The sequence below is a fragment of the Thamnophis sirtalis genome, unplaced genomic scaffold (genome assembly GCF_051295495.1).
Source record: "Thamnophis sirtalis isolate CommonGarterSnake01/CBP01778 unplaced genomic scaffold, rThaSir2_p1.2 scaffold_5, whole genome shotgun sequence".
Classification (NCBI taxonomy): domain Eukaryota; kingdom Metazoa; phylum Chordata; class Lepidosauria; order Squamata; family Natricidae; genus Thamnophis; species Thamnophis sirtalis.
Window position 1 is genome coordinate 35,629,149 of NW_028261385.1, and position 27,356 is coordinate 35,656,504.

The 27,356-nt window shown below is 37.4% G+C and overlaps 1 protein-coding gene across 1 annotated transcript in view; it reads left to right on the forward strand.

The window, feature by feature from the left end:
• The window catches only part of ANKRD31 (ankyrin repeat domain 31), a 71,377-nt gene extending 46,044 nt beyond the window's left edge, over positions 1-25,333 (forward strand). The window contains exons 14-24 of the mRNA XM_087715798.1: positions 208-396; positions 3,070-3,212; positions 5,198-5,357; positions 6,837-6,949; positions 8,552-8,639; positions 11,654-11,750; positions 12,126-13,101; positions 14,559-14,699; positions 17,502-17,595; positions 23,255-23,441; positions 24,755-25,333. Coding sequence (XP_087571924.1) covers positions 208-396; positions 3,070-3,212; positions 5,198-5,357; positions 6,837-6,949; positions 8,552-8,639; positions 11,654-11,750; positions 12,126-13,101; positions 14,559-14,699; positions 17,502-17,595; positions 23,255-23,403 — 2,150 coding nt within the window. The 3' untranslated portion in view covers positions 23,404-23,441; positions 24,755-25,333. The remainder of the gene's footprint in view (positions 1-207; positions 397-3,069; positions 3,213-5,197; positions 5,358-6,836; positions 6,950-8,551; positions 8,640-11,653; positions 11,751-12,125; positions 13,102-14,558; positions 14,700-17,501; positions 17,596-23,254; positions 23,442-24,754) is intronic.
• The last annotated feature ends 2,023 nt before the right edge of the window (positions 25,334-27,356 follow it).

The following is a 27,356-nucleotide window of genomic DNA, read 5'->3' on the forward strand; positions in this document are numbered from 1 at the left end:
TTGATTTGTATTCTAGTGGATAGGTTTAAAAGATTCATTTTGTGAATGACAAGTTTCCTCCATGACCACCATTTCTCAGAGTTGTCTAAGCTCTCGAAATTTTAAACATGAATACAGTTCAAAAAGATTGGGGACATCTCATGCAGTACATCTATGAAAATACTTTGCATAGCTTCTGGTAACCATTTATTATTTCTTTTATTTCAGATTCTTCACAACCTAGGAAAAAGACTAAAACAATTACTAGTTGTCTACAAAGTACTACAACAACTACAATAAACAAGAGAAATGCTAAAGGAGAAACACATTTGCATTTAGCTTGCAAAAAAGGAAAATTATCTTTAGTGAAATCTTTGATAGCATCTGGAGCATGTGTAAATCAAAAAGATAATGCAGGTTTTAACTGCCAATTTAAACTTTTTCTACTAGAAAAAGCCCAGAAATGACGTAACCTATTTTTAATTGCAGCTGCTTTTCTTTGCTGCTATCTACTTAGTTAAACAATGTCTAACAGTATAATTAGTTAATGTGGAGCTCTGTTGTTATATTTATTTGAGCAATATATTTGAATGAAAAGAGAGTCTGATTAATTACTCCGTGTTTAGTGAGTTTCAAAGTTACTGGCACTGGCACAAATGGCACTGAAAAAGTAACTTTTGTTCTGTAGTGTTTATTAAATATTTTTATTATAATAGTAAGAACTAATAGCAATAGCACTTGGACTTATATATTGTTCAGTAATGCTTTATGGCACTTTCTGAGAGATTTACAAATGTCAGAATATTGCCCAAAAAATTTGGGGTCCTCATTTTACCAACCTCAGAAGGATGAAAGAGCCGAGGTGGCGCAGTGGTTAGGGTGCAGTACTGCAGGCCACTTCAGCTGACTGTTATCTGCAGTTCAGCGGTTCTAATCTCACCGACTCAAGGTTGACTCAGCCTTCCATCCTTCCAAGGTGGGTGAAATGGAAGGGGGGCTCAAGCGAGGGATCAGCCTAGACTCAGTACATAAACACAAGAGGGCTAGCTCTGACCTTCTCTGGAATCCCTTAGAGCTTTATCTAGTCTTTCCCAGTAGAAAGCTACCAGGCTGGGGAGATTCCTTTATTATCGGCAGAGAACGCTAAAGTAGCTAGTTTGAACTCTATATGTATGGGTCTGGTTGTTTGCGCCTGACAAATGAGAAACAAAAAAAAGTAGAAGGAAAACAAGAAAAAAGAATAAGATAAAGAAAATAAATTTATAAACATTGATTTTGAAACTTTCATTACAAGTATAGACAAATTTAGGAACTCTTCATCCCCTGTAAGATTATAGATATCTATTCAACCCATACTTCATCCTTTATCTATAAGCAAATCCATACAATATTAATTTTTCAATCCTAGTGTCAGCAAAAAGTCTATAAAGCATTGCTAGAACTTTGCAAACAAATGTCTTATTTTAATCTTGATCAAATAAACTAATTTTATACAGGTAATCTTCAACTTAAGAACTGCACAATAGAGCCCAAAATATATGCTGAGTTTTGTTCCATTTTCTTGCTACATTTGTTAAGTGCAATTCTTAAATTAATAACTCGGCTGTTTCCCCACTGACTTTGCTTGTCAGAAGGTCACAAAAGGGGCTCACATGACTCCAAGATACTGCAACCATCATAAGTGAGTCAGTTGTCAAGCATCCAAATATAAATCATATGACCAGGGATATTGTAACCATCATAAGTGTGAAAAATGGTCATAAGTCACTTTCAGTGCTGTTGTGACTCTGAAAGGTCACTAAATGAACCATTGTAAGTCAAGGACTAACTATATTCCTTCCTTTTATTGTAGCAGTTAATCTTTAATTCATTCCAATATTTATGAAGAGTATGATTTCTTTTCAATTCTTCTTTATTCCATCATGCAGACTTCTTCAAGACTTTAACAAACATTTTTCTGTAGATAGAACAAGAAAACATTCTCCAGGCCATTCTCTTGGTTTGACATTTGCAATTCCCCTTTAATTTTTAAAACTTATAATTTTATAAACTTAAAAAATAGTCAGGTTTTTTTGTATATCCAATAAAGCATCTTTTCCAAATCATTCTATAGGCCTACAACTTATAGATCCATTTTTGGTATTTTCTCTGTTTTGTCAGATAAAATTTGCTTCACATCTGTCATTCTTTCATTGTTACCTTTTACACATAATCCATCATAGACATCATTACTGACACTGCTAATATACAAGTACAACTACTGCATAAACATAATTACTGACATTCCTAACACTCAACTACTAATTTTTGGTTCCAGTCTTCAAAAAAACAAAAAAAAACCTTCCAGTGTTATAACATTTTACGTCATTTTGCAAGTTTGATGTAAGTTTTACACCAAAAGTTAGCTTGGATTTTTTCCCCTTCTACTTAAAAGGAAAAAAAATATCCTCTAATGTCCAGTTTCTAAAAGCATAAAGTTGCTTATCTTTTGAAGCAAGATAATGGTTCCCAGGAGATGCTATTTTTTAAATGTCTTTGCCAAGGTCATGAGCTTGATTTTGTGGATGTCTTCAGATTGTCATGCCTCTCTTAGATGTCCTGAAAAAGTGATTTTATGACTGGTTTTTGAACTGGTTTACGGCTGTTGAGGCATCTTCATGTTCACCATTTGGGAGCTTCGCAGCCAGCTTCCTACAAGCAAAGTCAATTAGAACCCAGCACTTAAATCACAACTTGCAATCATATCTCACTTAATGACCATGTTGCTGGGTGGTGGAGTTGCTGATCCCAAGTGAGATCAGTAAGTGAAGACTGGACTACTATGCATACAGTATTCACAAAGTCCTTAATATTCACACAATTATTTTGAATGATATTGTTTTTTCTTAAGACTAGACTACACATTGCCTTCTAATTTTCATCCTGCTACAAATTCTATAATCTCAGAACAGGTTATGCAGTTCTTTGAGTTTAGGCTAATATATGATACAATTTTTAAAATATTATCTATGTAATAGTTACATATATGTGTGGAAAAAGATGTGATTGAAAGCATAAAGTCAGTGTCATTCCTGAATTTGCTTTTACTAGGTTGGACCCCAATTCATGAAGCTTCTAACGGGGGATTTACTGAGATTATTGCAGAATTACTAAAATCCGGTGCTGATGTAAACAGTAAAAGCTTGGATGGTGTTTTGCCCATTCATGATGCCGTTTCAGGCAACCATTTTGAGGTAATATGGTGCTAACAAGACTTTGACTTAATGCAGGATTTGCTATTTGGTTTCAGACCCTAGTTTCATTCCATTTTAAGAAGGACTTTGACTTAACAAAAGTAGTGTGTGGAAAATTGTAGCAGATGGTATGTATAAATGATTCATAACCAAGTACACAAGGTCTTGATTTCTAATGCCTGGGAAAGACTTCTTAGAGCAAAAAAGTAAGATATTTTGAGACAGAATTCAACTTAATTTTGAGGTTTGGATCATTTATTACTACACTATTAGTTCTATCATTCAATTCAACTGTCACCATTAATATTCCTCCTCAATTCCTTCAGTGTTGCCACATAATTTGATTTGTTTTAATTAAACAAAAATTTTAGTTCACAATATTCATGTATAAGTATATTGCCTGGATTCTCACTGTATGAAAGTAAAAATCAAACAATGTATGAAACCAGCACAGTAGTTTTGAACCATAATTTAGGATATGGTGTGTTGTGCAAACCAATTTTTGGTTACCATATTTTTCAAAGTATAAGACATACTCCCCCCCACAAAGTGGGTGGAAATGTCTGTGCTACTTATGTGGCGAATGTTGCCGAAGCCCCGCCCACCTGCCAGCCCCCAGCCTTCGGCCTCTGCCTCTTAGCAATTTGCTTCCTTGTCTAAAAAATATGGTATTTAATACATGATAGTGAGCAATCTATCACCTTGCACAAAGTATGAACCTAAAGATTGAATGTTGACTTCGCTATTTCTATAACACATTTATTAATGGTTAATTGTAGTTTACTTAACCTAATTATTTATGTTCCCAGTACATATTAAATAATAAATGTGAACTGAGTAGACCAGTGATGGCGAACCTATGACACGCGTGTCAGTGCTGACACGCGTAGCCATTTGGGGTGACACGCACAGGATTTCATGCGATTCATCCTCGGCTCCTGCACGGCCGCCGAGGATGAAAGAATCTGTGCTGGAGGAACGGGGGGGCGGGACGTGTGATCTCTCCCGCCCACACTCACTTACTGTATCGCCGCCGCCCCTTTCTGAGCACAGGGGCTGCTGGTAAGGCGTGCGTGCCGTGTGCACACATGTCATCAGCGCGGCGAGGGAGACCCGCAGGAGAGGAGCGCGGGAACAGTGCGCGCCTCTCTCCAGTCAGGCCGGCACAGAGAGTCTACTCCTGGGACTGTTGGTTACGACCGCACCACAGCAGGGAACAGCGGAGTGCCAACGGGAACTGTGAGCGCCATTAGCAGCAACTATTGGGGTGCCATGGACTTGTAATTGCCCACAATAACTGATATAAGTGAGGGGGAGATTGTGTTAGCTTGTTAGGCTAGTTAACCCCTAATTCGCCCTCCCCCTCACTTATCTCAGTTCACGGCAGGGCTTCCAGCTCCACGTCCTCATCAACATGCCGCTCCGGCCCGCCCCCGCTATGAATATTCATATTCTTCGCCCTCGCGTCACTAGGAATATTCATAGCAGGGGCGGGCTGGAGCGACATGTTGATGAGGACGTGGAGCTGGAAGCAGCCGACTCCACAGCCCTGGTTCACGGCACCCCAAACAAGTTCAATAATATCAAGGGCAACATACAAAATCGACTGATGAACAAAGAAGTTACTAAGCAGGTATGTTAAATAATTTGTTTTTGGTTTATTAAATACAATTATATATTGCAATTATACATTTTTGTAGTTTAAACTATAAATTGCGCAAAATTATGTTTTTGTCGAAGTGACACACAACGTGAGTTATGCTCAATTTTTTGCCGATTTTTGACACACCACGCCAAAAAGGTTGCCCATCACTGGAGTAGACGCATTAGGCTAATGTATTCTTGCTGATTTGTGGTAATGAAAACATAGCCAAAATCTAGAGTGGTATAAGATAACGTACTGTAAATGTAGTAATGTACTTATAACCTTAGCAGTTTTTCAGCCAACTAGCTGACAGAATAAATTGTTAAGAAATATATTGCAGGCAGTACAGTTGCTGTTGCTCCATGGTGCAAACCCCAACGAAAGAAACAACAATGGGCAAAATGCCCTGGATGAAGCTACTTGTGACCAAATTAAAGAGCTTCTTAAGTCTTATGATGCTACTAAAGTTAAAGAGACTGTTTTGATGGCTGATGATGCTGGTATGTTATTGTCATACAAATTGTAAATTGTTGTGCTCTTTACAATATTTTAAAGATGATCTTTTAAAATATTTGTTTTCCAGAGTTCCATAATTATTTTAATTTATTGTAACTATTTAATTAATTTTAATTTAATTTATTTAATTTTTTCAAAATAAAGGAAACTATCAAACTATCTACTATTGTACATATGTCAGTCATACAGCCTGAGTTGCAAACCAGTGCTAATGAACTACAAATAGCAGAAAGTGCAGGCTGCTATGCAACATTGGGCAAAAAGGTCATATTTTGTTCTGCTGTTACTCCCCATTAGATATAAAGTGCATTTCAGTATATTTATTTGTCCTTGACTTTTTAAAATTGAAAATACTGTTTATTTGCCATGTCTTTACCTCTTAGTTCACATTTCATGCTCATTAATCCTGCAGTGATAAACTGCTGAAAATGTTTACAATATATAAACGTTTTAATTTAATTGAGGACTAATCAAAGGACAACCAGGTTATTTCCATAGCAGTATTTTTTTTATTATTAAGATTTATAGGCCGCCCTTTTCCCTGAGGGGACTCAGGGCGGCTTACAAACATTAGGGAGGGGGTGCAATACAAAATAAACAATATGTAAACAAAATAAAGTAGTAAAAACACAACATGCATTCAACATTCAGCACTCGGGTGGGGCAAATTAAAGACTTATCCCCAGGCCTGTTGGGAGAGCCAGGTCTTGAGGGCTGCGCGGAAGGCCTGGACGGTGGTGAGCAGTGGTGGGTTGCAGATTCCGTTCCAGTTGGTACGGTTGGAATGGCCCCCAGTGTCACCTACATGCATGTGCGTATGCATTGTAGCATCAAATGATGCTTCTGTAAGCTTCCGCAACGCTCCAGCTGCTCAGTGGAGCTTTGCGCAGGTGCTGTATGCGCCATGCACATGTGTGGAAATGCTGACAGCTTTAAAACACGGTAAGTAGCACGGGCGGGCCCTCCGGAGTACCGTACTGGAACGGTCCTCAGTGCTCCGGGCAGGATCCGGTACGCCCGTACCAGAGCGGACTGCCTGCAACCCACCACTGGTCCATAGTGTGTTAGGAATGGCTTGCCGATTGAACAGGATGTGGTAAATAGCCTATATGTTCATTTAGTTATCAAAAAGTTATATTTAGTGATAAGACCAATCATTGTTTCCCATACATACTCACAAGATGAATATTTTCCTAGGTACTTTACATATTCTAGCATTAAGGACCTCTAATTTTCCTAGACGTTCAGATGGTTATCCTGTTTTATCTTCTTTCACACTTTATGGTTTCATGTGGCGTTTATGGCACAAGATAAGCAATAAGATAAGAGAATTCTCTTGAATTCTAACAACAGAAAAATAATTTGTGCTATAAATCTGAAGTTGATTGAAAGGCCAGATATATTGATTTGGCTTAAATAATTTCTATATGTTTTGTTATTGTGATGATGGATTCTTAATTTAGGAAAAAAAGAGCTGTGCAGATCAAGGCTTAGGAGAAAATCTATTTGTTATGGTTGCCAAGAAAAGGAGGATCTGGTTTCACAGTCCAGTTTAGCTGGACAAAAATATATCACAGTAAGTATAATATCTCAGTAGTGTACAGTATAGTAGAACCACGTTACTTTTGTTATACCAGAGGATCCTGAATTAACACAAAGATTGTGTAATATGTTACTAAGCTACCTTTCAACCTACCTCTTCTAAAAGACACAAAGATTAACAGTACTACAAGATTTAGTTAATCAATAAGAATATAATTTTAAATAAGGTTCAACTTGAACAAATACTACTCTCTTTGCTAAAGCAAAGATTTGTGGGGGTTTTTGCCTCTCAAGTATTAAAAGACAGCAGGAATAGAGTTGCTATTTCCCAAGAGAATCGCAGTTCCTTAAACAGCTGCTAAAGATAGCCATTATTGCAAAGCAACTCATTATAAGAAGAGAAGGAATTATAAGAAGCTTGTTAGGTCCCAGTAATAGAGGCAGAAATAGGAATACATATTTATCTAAGCAGTCTTCAGATAAAACAACAACCCCATGAGATCCAAAGTTAAAAATTAAGTTAGGTAGTTTAATTTAGTCTTTATTATGGTCACTGACCAGAATTCGGCAGTTTAACGAAGTAATTAAACAGTTTATGTTCCAAGTAAAATAAAATAAAAATCTAAAAGTATAACTAAATAATTCTGGGCATCGAGATGTGTCAAATATTACAAACAGTATAACAATATTTTGCTATATTTAAAGGAACTGGTTTGACAGGAATTAGTTGGTATAATTTCATTAAATGAAGTTATGAAAGAGGTCTCACAGAAAGACAGTATAACAGAATATAGGCTATAATTTAGAATAGAGTTGGAAGGGACCTTGGAGGTCTTCTAACCCCTACTTAGGCAGGAAACCCTATCATTTCAGACAAATGGTTATCCAATGTCATCTTAAAAAATTCCTGTGTTGGAGCATTCACAATTTCTGGAGACAAGTTGTTTCACTGATTAATTATTCTGTCAGGAAATTTCTTCTTAGTTTTAGGTTGCTTCTCCCCTTGATCAGTTTCTGTCCATTGCTTCTTTCCTGCCCTAAGGTGCTTTGGAGAATAGTTTGATTCCCTCTTCTTTGTGGCAGCCCCATGATATTGCTATCATATCACCCCTGGTCCCTCCTTTCATTAAACTAAGCATATCCAATTCAAGCAACCATTCTTTAAATCTTTTAGTCTTTAGTCAATGCATCTTTCTCAAAAGGGCACAATTGTAGTTCATAAGAAGCTTGTTTATGCTTGAGAACAGCTTTTGGGAGTGTAAAATATGCTGATGGAGGATCCTTGGTAATACCTGAGTTTGGTTGTTTTATTGTAGATGTTTCATCACCAAACTAAGTAACATCATCAGTATTTGTGTTAGTGTTAATCTCTGCTCATCTGGATGTTGATTGCTGAGGAGGTGTTTGGGGTCTATTTGTTTCCTAACATTTTCATTTTAATTGTACTCTTATAATCAGAATTTATATATGTTGAGTTTGCTTGGATTCCTTAAAAAGTTTCAAACAGGTGCTATATTAATGTCCTTGATAACCAAAGAGTTGCTTACCTTCAAATCAGGAGTGTGTATTTGTATTTTTTTTAAAATTCAGTTGCAAACTGTCTTTATTAAAGTTAACTATGGCTTGCTTTTGACAGCATGAATTAATCAACAAAGCATTGCTGGATATAGAAAATAAGCAGGAGAAATTGTTGCTGTTTGAATTAAAATGCCAAAGAGATGCAGGTAGAGATGAATCTCAGTTAACTTATGAAAAAATTGTCTTCCATAAACTGATGATAGATTAGTTACATTGTAGTAAATCAGAGTTTTACCTTAGCAAAACAGCTGCTGGACCTCACATTATAGAGACTGATGTAGCAAATGATGTTAATGATGGGGAATATTAGCAAGGTGTTGTGGTGAAAAGGTGTTGGAAACAGTGTGCCACTTGACCAATTCAGCATCCTTTAGATTTGTCTGTGTGATTGATTAAGTTGTATGCTATTTGTTGGCTGTGGAGGCTATGTTTTGTTCCTATTATTTTTCTGTATTGTTAGAAAGCTTTTCCTCTGAGCTTTCCAAGAACACAGGAAGAAGATTGCTTAGCTCATGGACATTAAAAACAGATCAAAGTTATAGAGCTATGGAATCAGAGACCCATATAAGACAGGCACATACCACATTTAATTTTAGAATTTTGCTACTGTTCATCAGGAATATTTCAGACATGAATTGTAGGATCAACCTAGAATGTTGTGCCATCCAAAATAAAGGGCGATAACATCACCTAATGTTCAAAGCACTCTAAAAAAAATCTCTTTTAGCAATAGCCACTGTCATCTGTAACAGCTGACAGTGACATTAAGTCATTTGACAAAAGATACAACTTTATACTCACAACCTAACACATGGTTGTCCTTTGTTCCTTTGTAAAAGAATAGGAGGGCAAATAATGAAATATGCATGATGATAAAAGGCTTGGCTTGAAGAAGATATGAGATACATGGCTTGTAGAAGGAATGAGAGGCCAGCTTGGAGAACAGCAAAAGGCAGCAGTATGAGCTTGAAATGACATATATAGTGGCAGTGAGAGTGCTGGAGTTGGAGCTGAAGTAGAACTTGGGGATTGTGGCAGCTGGCTGAAATTGCTGAAGGCCCCAGGCCTCTACAGTTCCAGTGCTGTCATGGATGAATGTCACTGTGCAGAATGACTAAAAGGATATAGATTGGGGTGGGGGGGGTGGGGGGAAGATTCACAGTTGGGGGAATTGCAGCATCCCTGTAGAGTGGGCAGCTGAGAGTTCCCATACCATGGATACTTGTACATGATATGCACTTGGTCTTCCCAGGCCTCCCCCATCCCCTTGAAGCACCCTATACTCCTTATCTGGGACTCCATTTAACAAACTACAGTTCTTACTTGATGACCACAGCAGGGAGTGTTGAGATTGTAGTCATTGAACAAAACAGTCATATGACATCTTAATCACATACTGTATTTTTTGGACTAAAACACGCACCTTTTTTCCTCAAAAAAGAGGCTGAAAATCTGGGTGTGTCTTATACATCGAATACAGCATTTTTTTGCCTTCCGAAGCCCCACTCCTTCACCAAAATGGCCCTGCATATCCTTATGGAGGCTTTCAGAGAGCTCCTGGGGGCTAGGGAGGACAGAAATGAGCAAAACATGGGCCGTTCCCCCCCGCAACTCCCAGCAGCACTTTATAAGCTTCCATAAGGCTATGCATGCAATTTGTTTGACAAAAAGTAGGCCTGTTTTAGTGAAAAATGGGCTTTTTTTGCTCATTTTTGCCCCCCGGAGCGCTCTGCAAGCCCCCCCCCCCAAGCTATTCGTGCCTTTAAAAAAAAATGGCCTGTTTTTGTGAAAAACGGGCCATTTTTGGGAGGTTTGCAGAATGCAAAAAAAGTTTTCCCCCTTTCGGAAAGCTGTTTAGTTATAGTGATTGATGAGAATTACATTGATCAAATGCTGTGCCAGCAGAAACAAGTCTTAGGCGCTGCAGATTTTCAGTGATTTCCTCCTCCAGCACATGGATAAATACACCTGAAAACATCTACCTACCTACCTACTCTCCTTTTTTATTTTCAGAAAGTTTAGAACTTTAAAAAGTTCTGTATGTATCCACACTGGTCATTCAGATGTCTCTCATTTTTCCCTTAGTTGGAATTTTTGTAACTGTACATTCAACATCTGATTTTGTAGGAGTTCCCAACTTTGTAGGGCACTTTTCTCCAGAATTTAAGGCCATTTGATCTGAGGTAGCTTCCATCAGCATTTAACAAATACTTTTGAAATCCAAGGTATCATGGTCAAAGATATAGTTGCTTTAAGGAGCTATGTAGCTATATCCTATATTTGTGTTACTTAGAGGTGGGTTCCTACTGGTTCGCACCAGTTCGGTAGAACCGGTTCGTTAAATCTACCGAACTGGTTAGAAGAGGTTCCACCAATGGACCTGGAAAGCAGGCTACACCTATAGAAGAGGTTCCAAAATTTTTTGAAACCCACCACTGGGTTACCGTTATTTTCGTGACCCGTCAAATGCGCGGAGGACAAAATCGCGCTCGACGAAAGCGCGCATGTGACATCATCACAGGTTTAGCGTTAGGTTAAGGGTTAGAGTTAGGTTTAGCGTTACGTTAACGGTTAGGTTTAGGGTTAGATCTAGGGTTAGGTTAAGTGTTAGGTTTAGAGTTAGGTTTAGGGTTAGGTTTGGGGGGGTTAGGGTAAGGTTTTAGCTTTATTTTTACATTTTTCGATCACAGCGCGATGTTTTCGTCGCGCTGTGATGACGTCAAATGCGCGCTTTCGTCGAGCGTGATTTTGTCCTCCGCGATTTTGTGGTGGAACCGTTATTTTTCGCAGTACCTTTTTGTACTGAATCCAAAATGCTGTTTAACTCTAATAAATAATATCACAATCTCATACATATTTATTCAGAAATAAGCCTCACTGAAGTCAATTTATAGTTCTTTTGCAAAAGAGAAATTATATGTATAATTTGAACAATTGTTGTTAATATATTTATCTTTTTATTTTTAAACATTGAATTCAAAGTAGCAAATAAATATCAAGTTTTAAGGAAAATTATATAATAAAAATGGGCTAAAACCATTGTGGTGTTTAGAATATTGAGTTTTTTGCAACTTGTTTCTGTTGTTGTAGCATTATACTATATTTGCTGCAAATGATTAAAAAAATCATCCATTTTTTAAATTATATAATTTTTGAATAGATTTGTACATCCAAGACTTTTCTGAGATTCAGAACTCTTTGAATACTGTACTTGCCAGACAGAAATCGGAACGAGATGAGCTTGCTAAGAAATATAGGTAAGTGGAAGAAAAAAAATATTTTTGAATGTTGTGTTATATTATACCTATTATATAAAAGAAAACATCTGTAACTATGAAATAAAAAATAAAACAATTCATCTATAATAAATATTGTATTTATATACTCTGTCCTGTTCCCAGAAAAAGTATTGAAGAGTTATGCTAGATAAGCATCTAGATAATGATTTTAGCTACTGTGATCATTACTTAAGACTTGTTTTAAAAAAATAAATAAAACATTTAGAATTTTTTAAAAACTTCATTGCATTTAAAATTATTGTTTATTTCCTTTCCATATATCGGTTAATTATTTATGCCAGTACATCTTGTATTCTTGGTTAACTCAATTAACATTTTAAAATTTGATTTTAGAGCTTCTGTAGAATCTTTTAAACAGGGAGTGCTGAGAGAAAAGCTAATAAACCTTGCAGCCAGACAAAAGAACCTCTTGCTTATGGCACGAAAACAGAAAGAATTATGGAAAAAAATACAGAATTTTAAAAATGCAAAAAAAGAGGCTTTACACTTAGTAAATCAAGTCCCAGATACATTTGATTCTTATGAAAACGGCAGTACAAAAAACAGAATTTCTGATGAAACAGCTCCATGTCTTAATATAATTATGGGCCATGAGAACATCTGTGGGATGGAAAATAGCTCTTTAAATCAAGACCATCCAAACAGAATTCAAGATACATCAGGAGAAAATGGAGAAATTAATAGTCAGAAGAAAGATGGTCCACAGCTTTTGGTATTTGAAAACAATGTGCAAAAATATAACACTGTAGAAGTAATAAATTCAGAGTCCTCTCATGCGACAGATTCAGCACCATTCCTTCTAAACTCTGTCATCTGTTCTACTCAACAATTAAAAGAAATTGATTGTATATTGGTGATACCACAAGAAACCCAAAACCTAAGTGCCACATCAAAATTGCAGATACTTGATAACTCAACATCTGTTGGTGATAATATCTGTCAGCCATCTACTGACACTCAAAATGTTTGCATGAACATGCTTTTGTCACAAAACTCAAATATGAACAATGCTTCCTCAATACAACCTATTGTAGAGTTAGAATCCACATGTCGCTTTGTTAGTACTGATCAGGATAACATGGCCCCACGTAAAAGAATCTTACTTAATGTTAATTTAGAATCTCCAGGGCAATTTTCTCATGTACCACAAAACATGATTAGTCAGAATACTTCCCAGTATTTGAAGAATCAAGATTATGAAAGAGACCTATATTTCAAGAAAAATAGGAAGAAAAAAGTTCAACTATTAGATCTGCTTGAACTGGGAAAAATTAAGCCAGGAGATGATGTTTTAGAATTCACACTACAGGTAAATAATTCATTTTCAAAGTAATATAATTGCATATTAATGCACAGTTTAAAATCTTAATAATAAATATTGCATTCTACCAAAGCTCTATATAATTATAACAGTTTAACTTAATGATTAAGTTCTCTACATACATATTACAGAAAATAACCTTCAGTTTTTACAGAAGAATGAGCCCTGGTGGTGTAGTTGTTAGAATGCAGTACTGCTGGCTAACTCTGTCCACAGCCTAGAATTCAATCCTGACAGGCTTAAAGTTCACTCAGCCTTCCATCCTTCTGAGATCGGTAAAATGAGGACTCAGATCATTGGGGGAAATATGCTTACATTATAAACCGCCCAGAGAATGCTGTAAAGCAGGGGTGTCAAACTCGATTTCATTGAGGGCCGCATCAGGGTTGTGTTTGACCTCAGGGGGGTCAGGGTGGGTATGGGCAGTTTAAGACTCAGGTGAGTGGGGTGCTCTGTCAGCTAAATGGGTTCCCAAGGTCTGTTTTTGGCTGCAATAGCCTCCTGTAACCCTCTGCCAGAGAAAACAAAACTGGAATACTGCTATAATGTCACCTCTAATTCTTCTTTTCTTTAGACTAGGGAGACCAAAACCTGTAGCCATTCATCATATGGTTTAGTCTCCAGGCCTTTAATCATCTTTGTTGCTCTTCTCTGAATTTTTTTCCAAAGTCTCACATCTTTTTTGTAGTATGGTGACCAAAATTGGTTGCAGTATTCCAGGTGTGGTGTTACTAGGGTTTTGTAAAGCGGCACTAATACTTCATGTGATCTTGACTCTATGCCTGTTTATACAATCCAGGATTAACTGTTTTGGCTGCTGCTGCATGCTGCTGGCTCATATTCAAGTGATCATCCACTAGGACTTTAAGGTCCCTCTCACAGTTATTGTTTTTGAGCCAGGGGTCACTTCATCTATACTTACAACTTTGGTTTTTCCTACCTAAATGTAAAGCTTTGCTTTTCTGCACATTAAAATTCATTTTGCTGGATAGAGGCCATTGTTCAAGTTTTTCAAGATCTTTTTGAATCCTGAGTTTAACTAATCCAAAGCCAAGGAAGCAAAATATTAGTAATTGTACTAAGCTACAGAATTTTAAATACAGATAAGAGAAGAAGGAACTCACGGAACTGTGGATTTTGGATTCGTTTTGCTTACAGGAGCCTTTAGGTTAATCAACTATACATTAGTTATTTTATTTTGATTATTCTATTATATCACTTTTAAAATATTTTTATTAAAAATAAATATTTGTATATTTCCCCTTAAATTAGGTTGGTAAAATGAGGACCCAGATTGGTGGGGGCAATATGCTTGCATTGTAAGTCAATCAGAGAGTGCTGTAAAGCTCTATGGAGCAATAAGTGTTAATCTAAGTGCTATTGTTATTGCTAAATTTAGGCAATTTATAATTCTTTCATTTGCTTCTGTTTTATTTTTCTTTCAGGATTCCAAACATAAAGCTAGCCTTCTTGGAAATGGAAAAGTCCAAACAGGAAGCAATTCAGTTTATCAAAATCCAGTTCAATGGATTAAGGCAATATTAGGAAATGATATTTGTGTAAGCTGGAAATATGTATATAATAAGGTACGATGATGATGGTATGATGATAATAATGATGATAATAATGGTATAATCTACTGCTCAAGTTATCAATTTCAATAGATTTTTTGATTAAATGTTTTACATTCCAATAAAATGAAAACTTCAATGTATTAGGGCAGGAGTGTCAAACTGGTGGCCTGCAGGCTGGATGTGTCATGTGCATGCCATGCTCTCCCCAGATCCGCAAAGGGGAAATGTTGATTGCAACATAACACTGCAAGTTTGACACCCATGTACTAGAGTATTACAGTAATGTTAAAAAAGTATTTTGGTCTGGAATGTCTCATTTGTGATTGTTAAAACAGAAGAGCCAAGGTGGCGCAGTGGGTAGAGTGCAGTACTGCAGGCCACTTCAGCTGACTGCTAGTTCAGCAGTTCAGCGGTTCAAATCTCACCGGCTCAGGGTTGACTCAGCCTTCCATCCTTCCGAGGTGGGTAAAATGAGGACCCAGATTGTGGGGGCGATATGCTGACTCTGACTCTGTAAACCGCTTAGAGAGGGCTGAAAGCCCTATGAAGCGGTATATAAGTCTAACTGCTATTGCTATAATTGAATTCACAGCAATCAATGAACACATAAAAATAAATCATATTTTCACACTATTCAAAGGAGACTAGTTGCTTGGGTGAAGGTCAAGACTTGGTTGGTAGCAGGAGGATTTGCCATCTTAGATGACAACAAAATAGCATAAAAGTACATTTGCGCTCTTGTAGCCCAGGCATTAAAAGATTGATATATTGAGGTTTCAGAAGAGAGGTGAGCTAATTAGTATGTGAAGAAAACCACTAGATAGTATGCCACAAGTGTAACACAACCTCACCTGCAAAAGCTTTGGCAGAGTCCAAAGATTTTGTCAGAATGACAGAAAACTAACATTATCTTGTTATTGTGAAAGTTCTCTTCCTTGTGCAAATGTGTGTAACATCACAGTGCACATATTAAAGATCAGAATATCCATTGTGATACTTACTTAATCATTTGTTCCCACTTACTCTTGCTGTGAAAATCAGCATGCATTCAGCAAACGTGGATAGCATTAATTTAAGAAGTGGGCTGTGTAGCTGGGCTTCAAAATAACGTTTGACAAATGGAAAAGAAACACTAAACGTATCATAAAGTATAAAGTATTTAGTATATATAAAGTTCAAGTTCAAAACCTTTATTGTCATTCTACATCATGCGTACAACAAAATTGGTTTAGGCTCTACTGGTGCATAAAAAAGCATATTCTGTTATACAGTATAAAGAACATATTGTTCAAATGGAATTTTTCGGATCATTGACTCAAATCAGAAAAGAATTGCTGCGGTTCGATTCTTATCCACACAAGCCCTGGTCAAATCCTAAATGAACTTCTATATGGGAATGCCCTTGAAGAGTAACTGGGAGCTTCCACTGGTACGAAGTACAGTAGTGCAGTCAGTAATGTATGGTTAAAGATCTGCAGATGTGAGCTGCATTGATTGCCAGTTTGCTTCCAGATCCAATTTAAGATGCTGGTTATAACCTATAAAGCCTTACCTGGCATCAGCTGTGATTTTGAGGGACTGCCGCTCCTCAGTTATACCCACCCATACCGTTAGGTGTGGCAGGAGGTGCGTGTTATGGGTTCTGTGAGACAGGGAGTTTGGTAGAGTGCAGCCTAGGAGAAAAACCACCTCTGCCGTGGCCACTATACCATATTACTGCCCACAAGACAAGGCTGGCCCCAACTCTCTTGGCCTCTCAGAAGGCCCTTAAAACTCGGTTCTAGTTTGGAAATCTCATGACAGAACGGAGGCTGCTAGATGGTTGTATGACATTTACTAGTGGTATATACTCTTTGTATGTTTGGACAACATTCTAGTTTTCATTTATTTTTGTTTTATTTTTCATTTACATTTATTGTTTTAATGATTTTTTGTGTGCATTTTGGCTGTTTTATGATGTACTCCATACAGAATCAAGATGGATGATTGCAGGTGCCTGCCACTATGTGAGACAGGCACCTAAACAAATGTGATTAAATAAATAAATGCATACACAATCACTTTCTATATTTGATGCTGGCATTTTATTTTTTTATACTTGTCTTGCAGGAAATGTACAAAATATATCTACAATTTTGGAAATTTTAATGTTTCTTGATTTATCATAAAAGACCTATAAAACCCTCAATGACTAATTGTAATGTGAAAGTCTTGAAAAAAATGCCTTGAAACCCACAGAATTGTGAATGAAGAATCTCTTTTCATATTTTTAAAATTACCACAATATTTTGCAAAGCTTGTAAAGCTTGCAAAGCTAAGAGCCAAGGTGGCGCAGTGGTTAAATGCAGCACTGCAGGCTACTGCTAGATCAGCAGGTCAGCGGTTCAAATCTCACCGGCTCAGGGTTGACTCAGCCTTCCATCCTTCCGAGGTGGGTAAAATGAGGACCCAGATTGTTGGGGGCAATATGCTGACTCTCTGTAAACCGCTTAGAGAGGCCTGAAAGGCCTATGAAGCGGTATATAAGTCTACTGCTATTGCTATTGTACAGGTAGTCCTTGACTTACAACCATTTGTTTAGTGACTATTTGAAGATGCAGCAGCAGTGAAAAAAGTGACTTTGGACCAGTTTTCAAACTTATAACTGAGCCTGTCCTTAGCTGGATGCATCTTGAAGGCAGTTACAGTATATGAATGTTGCAAAAGATGCAGCTATTCCAAGAGACATTTTATTCACACTCCTGCTCATTGTGAAACATTTTTGCGAGAGCTTTTTTCAGCTCAGATGACTAATATATTGTCTCCTATTTTCAGGTCACATACTGTGGAAGGCCATTATCAACAATTGTTAATGAAATGAATGATCCTAAGGAACCAGAAGTATTGTTGCAACAAAAAAATCTGCTCGGTATGTATTGATTGAAGTACTATTTCCAATACGATAAAAATGCAAATAAAAAAAGTCAGTGACTTCATTCTCATCTCTCTCCTGGGGGCAGTAATTTGTAACAGCACAGACAAAGTATCCCACACACTTACTAGATTTTCTAACATAGTCTTTCCAAAAGCATATTCTGCAATATTTGCTAAAACACGGTAATGTGTCTCTCTTTTTCTCTCCTCTTTCTCATTCTCTTTCATGAGTGAACTGGAGTATTTTCACCTCCAGGGCTCTAATCCCCAATACCAACAGAATATAGAAAGTTTGACCAATGGGAAGGCTGCCTACATCTGCCCCACAACTGTCCTGGCTAGCAGGATTGTTCATGCTCAAGAGTCCTTGTGTCAGCACAGTTGTATTCCACCACCATACCTGAGCTTCTGTCCTTCTTGTTCTTTGCTTCTGCTGACTCACACCTGCCCATTAGCAACCAAGCAAGCCCTCTAAGATCCATATTCCACACACTTTTACTTGCTTTTCCTGTCTATGGTCACTGACAAAAGATGAAGCTGTCTCCATCTATCTCTGATTTATCACAAGGAGTTACTTAGATGTGGATCTCTATTCCCTGCTGTTCTTCAATTGCCTGTTTTGATTTTGTATGCCCAGAAGTAGAAGTTGTAGCACTATCAGGGCAATCATATATACTTATAGTAAGTCTTACTGAATTCATAAGGCTACCTTTAAGAAGGTCATTGGTTTTAGAAGAGATAATAGTTTGCAATTCTTAGTTAAAACTAATTTTAAAAATGTATAGTAATATATAAAAGCAATAGTCCTGGTAGTCCTGGACTTATGACCAAAATTGAGTCCAAAATTTCAGTCGTTAAGTGAGAAATTAGTTGTGAATTTTGTCTCATTTTATGACTTTTCTTACCACAGTTGATAAGTGAACCAGTGCAGTTGTTGAATTAATCACAAGGTTGTTAAGTGAGTCTGACTTCCCCATTGGTTTTGCTTGTTAGAAGGTCCATGACCTCAGGACACAGAAATAGTCATAAGTATGAACCAGTTGCCAAGCAACCAAATTTTGGTCACTTGAATGGGGATGCTTCAAAGGTTGTAATGGTGAAAAACAGTCATAAGTCACTTTTTTCAGTGCCATTGTAACATTGAATGGTCACTAAATGAATTGTTGTAAGTCGAGGACTCTGTTTATTCCACCTGTATAATGTCCCTAATTGTACCCAATCATTAAAACCAGATAAAAAAATAATTGATTTTATTTAGGTAATTTTTCTTTATTTTTGCTTGTAAATTCATGCTTCACTGAAAATATAGATAGTATTTATATTTCTCTTAGGTATATTGCATCCTGCTAACAGATTATTTAAATATCAGACTATTCTCAATCATGTTTTGTGATATAAACAACAGTATTACTAAGTTAACTGCAGTGATCCACTTAACAACTGTGGCAAAATGGGGTAAAACATAACAACTGATTTGTTTAGTAACATAAATTTTGTGCTCAATTATAATTGTAAGTCAAGATTACCTGTTCTTTTCTTCTGTGCTTCGAGCCAAACAAAAACTCTTATCTTTTTAAATACTACCCTTTCTCTTGGTTTGAACATCCTGTTTGCCTTCACCACACAAGAACAAGAGCAAAGTTATTTCTCATTTTCTGCATTCGTTATGATCAAAGGATTAAAATCAAAACTCAGTTTCATGACTTGCTAAAGCGAGGCATGTAACCAACACTGAGATAGGAGATCTTGTCATAGCAAAGAAATATTAGAAACTAAGACGTGTCAGGATCTATACTGGAATATCTTTTTTATATGTGAGGCAAGGCAGCACAATAATTTGTAACTAAAGGAGAAATAAGACAGCCAGGCATTATTTTGCTGACATATAGTCATTCTCCAAACCTTCATATATTTTAGTCATTGTTGATTGGTCCTGTGTGCTAGTTTTAAGATAAAAAGAGAGAGATGAAATAAATTGTGCTTTCTTGTCTACCAAAGAAGTACGGAAAGAAATAAAGAAAAGACCAGGGCATTCCTGCCTTTCTTTGGCACTTTGCAGTTTCCCTAATTTCCTAAACTGATTTTTGCAGCAAACTAAATCTTAATCCCTTCTAGTGCATTTCATAATGCCTTCAAAAATCTCTCTGAATTGACTTTTTCCTCTTTCTGTAAATAGCTCATATAAATCTAAATCTAAATCTTGAGAGACCGCCTTCTGCCGATTACCTCCCTGCGTCCCATCAGATCGCATAGAGTTGGCCTCCTCCGTATCCCATCCGCCAGTCAGTGCCGACTGGCGACTACTCGGAGGAGAGCCTTCTCTGTTGCGGCTCCGACACTATGGAACAATCTCCCCGTGGAGATTCGTACCCTCACCACCGTCCAGGCCTTCCGCAAAGCCCTCAAGAACTGGCTAGCCCGTCAGGCCTGGGGATAATCTGATTTTGCCCCCCCCGAATGCTGAGTGAATGTTGAGTTTTATCATCTAATTTTTACTTTGTGCACATTTCTTTTTTGTTATTGTCCCACACTTCCTTTCCCTTTGTGATTGTAAGCCGCCCTGAGTCCCCTCAGGGAAAAGGGCGGCCTATAAATAAACAAATTCAAATTCAAATTCAAATAAGCTATAAGTAGCTTATCTAGCAACTTCCTCTAAGTAAAATTGATATTATCAGATCTATGAAACAAAAATATGCAGAAGCAGTTTCCTAAACAAACAGCTATAAATGCAGCCAAGAGAGAAAAACTTTTTTTAGAACATTAGGAGAATAGGCTAAAGCTTGTTTCAGATATTCTGTTAAGCAACCCAAGTAGATCCGTTCCAATCAATATGGAATGAAGGATTAATGCTTCAGACCCAGAAACATATAGTACAGTTGCAAGAAAAAGTTGTGAACCCCTTGGGATTACGTGGTTTTGCATGAATTAGTCATAAAATGTGCTCTGAACTTCATCTAAGTCACAACAATAGAAAAAAACCAGTCTGCTGAAAATAATACTACACAAACATTAGATGTTGCCATGGTTTAATTGCACATAACATGTAAACATTCACAGTGCAGGGAGGAGAAAGTATGTGAGCCCCTAGCCTAATGACTTCTCCGAGAGCTAATTGGAGCCAGGAGTGAGCCAACCTTGATTCCAATCAGTGTGATGATATTGGATGTGTTGCTGACAGCTGTTCTGCGCTTTAGAAACACACACCTGTTTTGGATTTACTGGTTTCAAGAAGCACTGTCTGATGTGAACCATGCCTCGCAGAAAAGAGCTCTCAGAAGACCTATGGTTCACATACTTTTTCCTCCCTGCACTGTGAATGTTTACATGTTATGTGCAATTAAACCATGTCAACATCTAATGTTTGTGTAGTATTATTTTCAGTAGACTGTGTTTTTCTATTGTTGTGACTTAGATGAAGTTCAGAGCACATTTTATGACCAATTCATGCAAAACTCCACGCAATCCCAAGGGGTTCACATATCTTTTCTTGCAACTGTATTTGATGGACAGTAAGTCAGAATAAATTGATAGGCCCATACCCTGAGGTATTATTGAAAACAAGTTATTTGGACTAGTGGCTGGATAGCATAAAATCTTTGTATATACTTTCACTGGCTTTTCATCAAGGAACAAATTCTATGTGGATCTGGACAAGATTAGTACTATTTTAGCCACAAAGCCATTTCCTTGTAGAATATGGACCAGTGTTTTTCAAATTTGGCAACTTTAAGATGTATGGATTAAATTTCCAGAATTTTCTAGTCAGTGAAGTGAAAGTTCAAATCCTGTTCCAATTGCCATTATAAGTCAAGAACTTTCTGTATAGTATTGAAATGCCAGTTAGATCTCATCCTGCATTTGTTCATTTGATGGTTGATACATTTTGTTGCGTTTGTCTTTATGGAATGTTGCCCCATTTTCTATCAAAAGTATTTTATAGCCTCCGCTGTGATATTTGTGTCATCTGCTTTTTATGGATGACACAAAGTTGGATTCCCTTTTTACTTAAGTTTATGTCTTAAATTATAGAAAAATATTGGCCAATACTGTAGCACTTTACTTGAATCTCACTTCCAGTTTGACATGATGTCAGATTGATAAACTGTTTTTTTGACATAATCATAATGAATATACCTGATAGAATCATCACTTAGTTTCCATTTAATTAGATGGATAAAATCTGTTGGAAGATTCCATCTGATGTCCAAAATCCAGAGTGGGTAACATATTTAATGAGGCAATATATTTCAAAGAAGCAGAATATTGGAAAGCATCAAGAAAACCCAGTAAAGATAGATGGACGGACGGATGGACGGACAGACAGACATATGTTTTGAAACATTCTGCTTTAATGTATTATCATTACTAATAGAAGAAAGACTTGATTGATGCCCTTGGCCTAAGAAACGAAGGGCAAGAGTTGGTGATAATGGTCATTGTTGAGAGAAATAGGCAGTAACTCTGCATGCTTTCTGACATTATCATAATGAACCTTATACATTAGATATTGGATAGTTCAGTGTGCATGTTGTTGTTAGTGGCAAAGTCGTTTCCGACCCATCGCAACCCCATGGACAATGTTCCTCCAGGCCTTCCTGTCTTCTACCATACTTTGAAGTCCATTTAAGCTCACACCTGTTGCTTCGGTGACTCAATCCAACCACCTCATTCTCTGTCGTCCCCTTCCTCTTTTGCCCTCAATCTTTCCCAGCATTAGGCTCTTCTCCAGTGAATCCTTCCTTCTCATTAGGGAGGCAAAGTATTTGAGTTTTATCTTCAGGATCTGATTTTCTAAAGAGCAGTCACAGTTGATCTACTCTAGGAGTGACTGGTTTGGTTGCCTTGCAGTCCAAAGGACTTGCAGGAGTCTTCTCCAGCACCATAGTTCAAAGGCCTCAATTCTTTGGCCCTCAGCCTTTCTTATGGTCCAACCTTCACAGCCATACATTGCAACTGGAAAAACTATAGCCTTGACTATATGCACTTTTGTTGGCAGGGTGATGTCTCTGCTTTTTAATATGCTGTCTAGATTTGCCATAGCTTTCCTCCCCAAGAGCATGTTAACACAGTAATTGAGTTGAGTTAACTAAGTTCACTAAGCTGCAGGACCTTGTCCAGGCAGTCTCCTAGAATGAAATATGTTTGAATTAAAAAAAGGAAAGAAATAAAAGAAACCCTAGACTAGTTAATATGGGTAAACATATTATACAAATGCCATAATTTAATGGTCTGTCTGAAAGGAACCATTAATGCAAAATGAGATTTGGATAAAAATGTGTATATCTGTTTATTAAGCATTTTGGGTTAGCATTATGTCACAGTCTATTCTATTTTATAGAACTATTCAATATTTACTAAGAAATTAAATAAATTTTTATAAACTTTGTATGCATTTTACGAAAATGACCATATAACCTAATCCCTTCACCTTGAATATGGTGGACTTAGTGTAATAAGGATAAATGAACATGATTAATAGACTTCTGGTTGAAACTTATGTATTTTATGTAGAGATTATAGAACTGACTATAGAGACTATAGAACTGACTGCAAATTTGTCTTCTCTTGCTCACTGCAGGAAAGGGATCTCTTATGGGCATTTTAAATTTGGGGCTTGATAGATTAATTTAGTGTGTGTTTCATGTTTTTAATAGACTCTTCCTATCAGACTAATTCCTCAAAAACACCCTGCTTTCTACAATTCAACAAAATAATGTTAATAACAGATGAAGAATTTTTGCCATGGCATGCAGGAGAACAGTACTGGGGCTTTTATGTCAAATGTGAAAATTTTGGATTTTAAAGTGCAACCTTATATACTAGTACATTTCCTTTTCCACAGTAAGTAACATTTTGTGCATTAGGTTTTTAAAATAGTTTTATTCATATTTTAATTTATAAAAATATATTTAATAACTCTTTTTTAAAATGTAAGTGAACTTTTGTGACTATAGTCTGTGGGAGACAGGAGCTGCAACAATGATGTCAATAAATATGGTGAAAATGAAATTTTACTTTTTTATTTTTGAAGGAACCAGTAATTTATAAGAAAATAGTATCCCTAATAGAAGTAGATATAGCTACTTTTTCTCTTTTTACATATCTGTCAGTAAATGTAAATGAAGACTTTAAAGCACAGGCTGGTGTGGGATTTTTCTTCATATGAGCTCTATCTTCTAGGTCATCAAGAAAATACAATTTTAATTAACTGTTCAGTGTAATAATGTATGGTTCAGTTTTCACCTGAGATTTTAAAGGAAAATTAACAAAATGAATATTCAAAGAGAGGAGGTGCAGTTTTCAGGTGTTAGTTATATACCGTATACACTCAATTTTCTCTATGTACCCATGCATATTAACTAATAAGACTGATTAGCTTTAATTAATAAAGTTTCTTGTGGGATTTTTTTAAAATCTTCAATTTAATTTGATCATAGAAACCAATTAGTAGCAGAATAAAACTTTCACTTTGTCAGATATGAGAAAGTAAAGATAAACACTTTGATTCATATCTGGAGTAATTAGTTATTGCTTAAGGTGTAAAAAAGTTGGCTGCATTGTTTTATAATGGAGATGCTTATATATTGTCAGTGATGCTTGCTATTATTTTTAGTATGTAGTTTGAGATCCAGTTACCTGAGCATTATGCACATTTTTGAATCTCAAAAGTGCTTATTTTTTAAGCTATTTATCTTTACAACAAGACAGTCCTACTGGACATACTTGCTTGCTCTTTAACACACTCATTAAGGGCAATATATTTAATATTTAAGAAGGGAAACCCAGTGGGAAGAATTATGATCCATTCACTCTTTCTGATAATTAAACTACTATCTGCTGTTTTTTATGTATTAATTAAATTTATATGCTGCCCATCTCACCCATCTCACCATTAAGCAAGACTTTAGTGAGATAAAATGGAATGTATTTTGAATGTATGTAGCTGTTCTTAAGTCCACAAAGAAGGATACTTAATTATCAGTATTTTGTTCAAACTTTCCTATGAAGATTTACCAAGCAAAACACATTTTTTCAGATAGAATAACCTTTTTGAATTAAGTATAGTATTAGCTATATAACATATCAGCAGTATTATGCTATGTTTCAGCCACCGAAAGGACTGCACATGTGTTACAATTGCTTTTGTTTCCTAGAATATCTGTAGTTTTGCATATGTACATTCCTTGGATTAAACAAAACATTAAAGTTGTTAAATGAAGATACGTATGAACTCCAGCTTCTAAAGAGGTCAACAATATGATGCAGAATATTTCATAGTCGTCTTTCAACAGCTTGCTATGATGGTTGCTAAAATAGCAGTACTGAAGTGATTGATTGTTGGCTTAGGCAACAACATAACATCAGATATCACAGAAGTTAAAAAAAATGTAGGAAGGAGTGAAGATGTTTTGTGCTGAAATTGTTGGAAGTAACTCTAACTCAAATGCCAATATTGTCATGAAATTAAAGAAAACATTTGGCTGAGGAGTAAGATTAAACAGGGCTTATTGCATCCCACTTTGAACCCTGTTGTGCTGTAATTGTGTTTTTCTTTTGTGACAAGAAACAGAATGAAAAGATTTATTGACAGTTCAGGATTAGTTCATATTCAAGTTTTATATGTACAGAACTTTAAATGTACAAACAGTTTATTTTACTGTTTACGAGTAATTGTTTATCCTGTTTTGTTTGTTAAACTCAGAACATTTAATAAATCAGCAATATTTCAGCAATCAGAATTTTTGGAACATTTTGAATTAAGTTTCGTCTTATAAATGAACATAGCATCATGATCCAGAGTAATAAGTAGGAATTTACTTTTGGGTACTACAAATGGGAGAGATCCTTTGTAAATTCCTATTTTATCTGTATTTGGTCTTACTAAAGTATAAACATTGATTTTAGTATTTTTTCTTGAAGACAAAATCTATAATACTTTCTGCAAAATGTATCAGTACAAAACTGCCTAGCATAGTGACTGCTGTTTTTCTTAGGGATTGCAATTCAAGGAGAAAGTCCAAAATACATTGAAAGAAAAGGTACAATTTTCTAAAAAACAAAGAAACAATTGAAATAAATACATACATACATACATACATACATACATACATACATACATACCAGGGGTAGTTTCAAAAATTGTTTGAACCTACTCGGTGGGCATGGCCTCCTTTGTGGGAGTGGCTTGCTACACATGTGACCGGATGGGAGTGGCTTGCTAATGCCGCCACCGCTACCACCGCCGCCGCTACCGCCCCCCCACCTGCCTTCGGCTGCGTAGTGCACACGAGCCCACGGCTTTTGCAAGGCCAAAAGCTAGGCCGACGCCCCCCACTTCAGCTGCTAACGCCGCTAACGCCGCCGCCACTAACACCGCCGCCACTAACACCGCCGCCACTAACACCGCCCCCCACCCGCCTTTGGCCGCGTAGTGCACGCGAGCCCACGGCTTTTGCAAGGGAAGGCCTGGAGGCCTTCCCTCGCGAAAGCTAGGCCGCCTCCCCCACTTCAGCCACTACTGATGCCGCTGCTAACACCGCCGCTAACACCCCCCCAGCTTCGGCTGTGTAGTGCACGCGAGCCTAGCTCACGAAAGCTAGGCTGCCCCCCCTTCAGCTGCTACCGCCACTAATGCCGCCGCCACTAATGCCACCGCAACTAATGCCACCCCCCACCCAGCTTCGGCCGTGTAGTGCACGCCAGCCCGCAGCTTTAGTGAGCAAAGGCCTGGAGGCCTTCCCTCACGAAAGATGGGCCACCGCCACCCACCCGAAACCTCCCGAGTTCCGCTGCTGGGGCTTTGTTGCTTACCTGAGGGGGAAGCAGCAAGCGAAGGCCGGAGGGAATTTTCAAATGGAGGTCAAGCACGAAAAAAGCTTCGCTTCACCTCCAGCCCACTCACTGATTGGCTGGACTCCAGCCAATCAGTGAGCGGCAGGCTAGGCTTAGTGCGGACGGGCGGGGGAGTGAGGGAGCGAGCTGCAGATGGGCGGGGGAATAAGCAAGTGAGCTGCGACATGCCGGCAAAAGGGCGCTTTGCAGCAACAGGGGCCAGGACCGGTACCGGCGTTCCCAGAAGTTAATTACTTCTGGGTTCACCGACGAACTGGTTTGTGCAAACCGGTGCAAATTGGGAGGAACCCACCCCTGATACATAAATACATACATACGGGCAAAAAAGTATTTAGTCAGCCACCAATTGTGCAAGTTCTCCCACTTAAAAAGATGAGAGAGGCCTGTAATTGACATCATAGGTAGACCTCAACTATGAGAGACAAAAAGAGAAAACAAATCCAGACAATCACATTGTCTGATTTGGAAAGAATTTTTTTGCAAATTATGGTGAAAAATAAGTATTTGGTCACCTACAAACAAGCAAGACCTGTAACTTCTTCTTTAAGAGGCTCCTCTGTCCTCCACTCATTACCTGTAATTAATGGCACCTGTTTGAACTTGTTAGCAGTATAAAAGACACCTGTCCACAACCTCACACTCCAGTCACACTCCAAACTCCACTATGGTGAACACCAAAGAGCTGTCTAAGGAGACCAGAAACAAAATTATAGACCTGCACCAGGCTGGGAAGACTGAATCTGCAATAGGCAAGCAGCTTGGTGTGAAGAAATCAACTGTGGGAGCAATAATTAGAAAACGAAGACATACAAGACCACTGATAATCTCCCTCGATCTGGGGCTCCATGTAGGATCTCACCCCATGGAGTCAAAATGATCACAAGAACGGTGAGCAAAAATCCC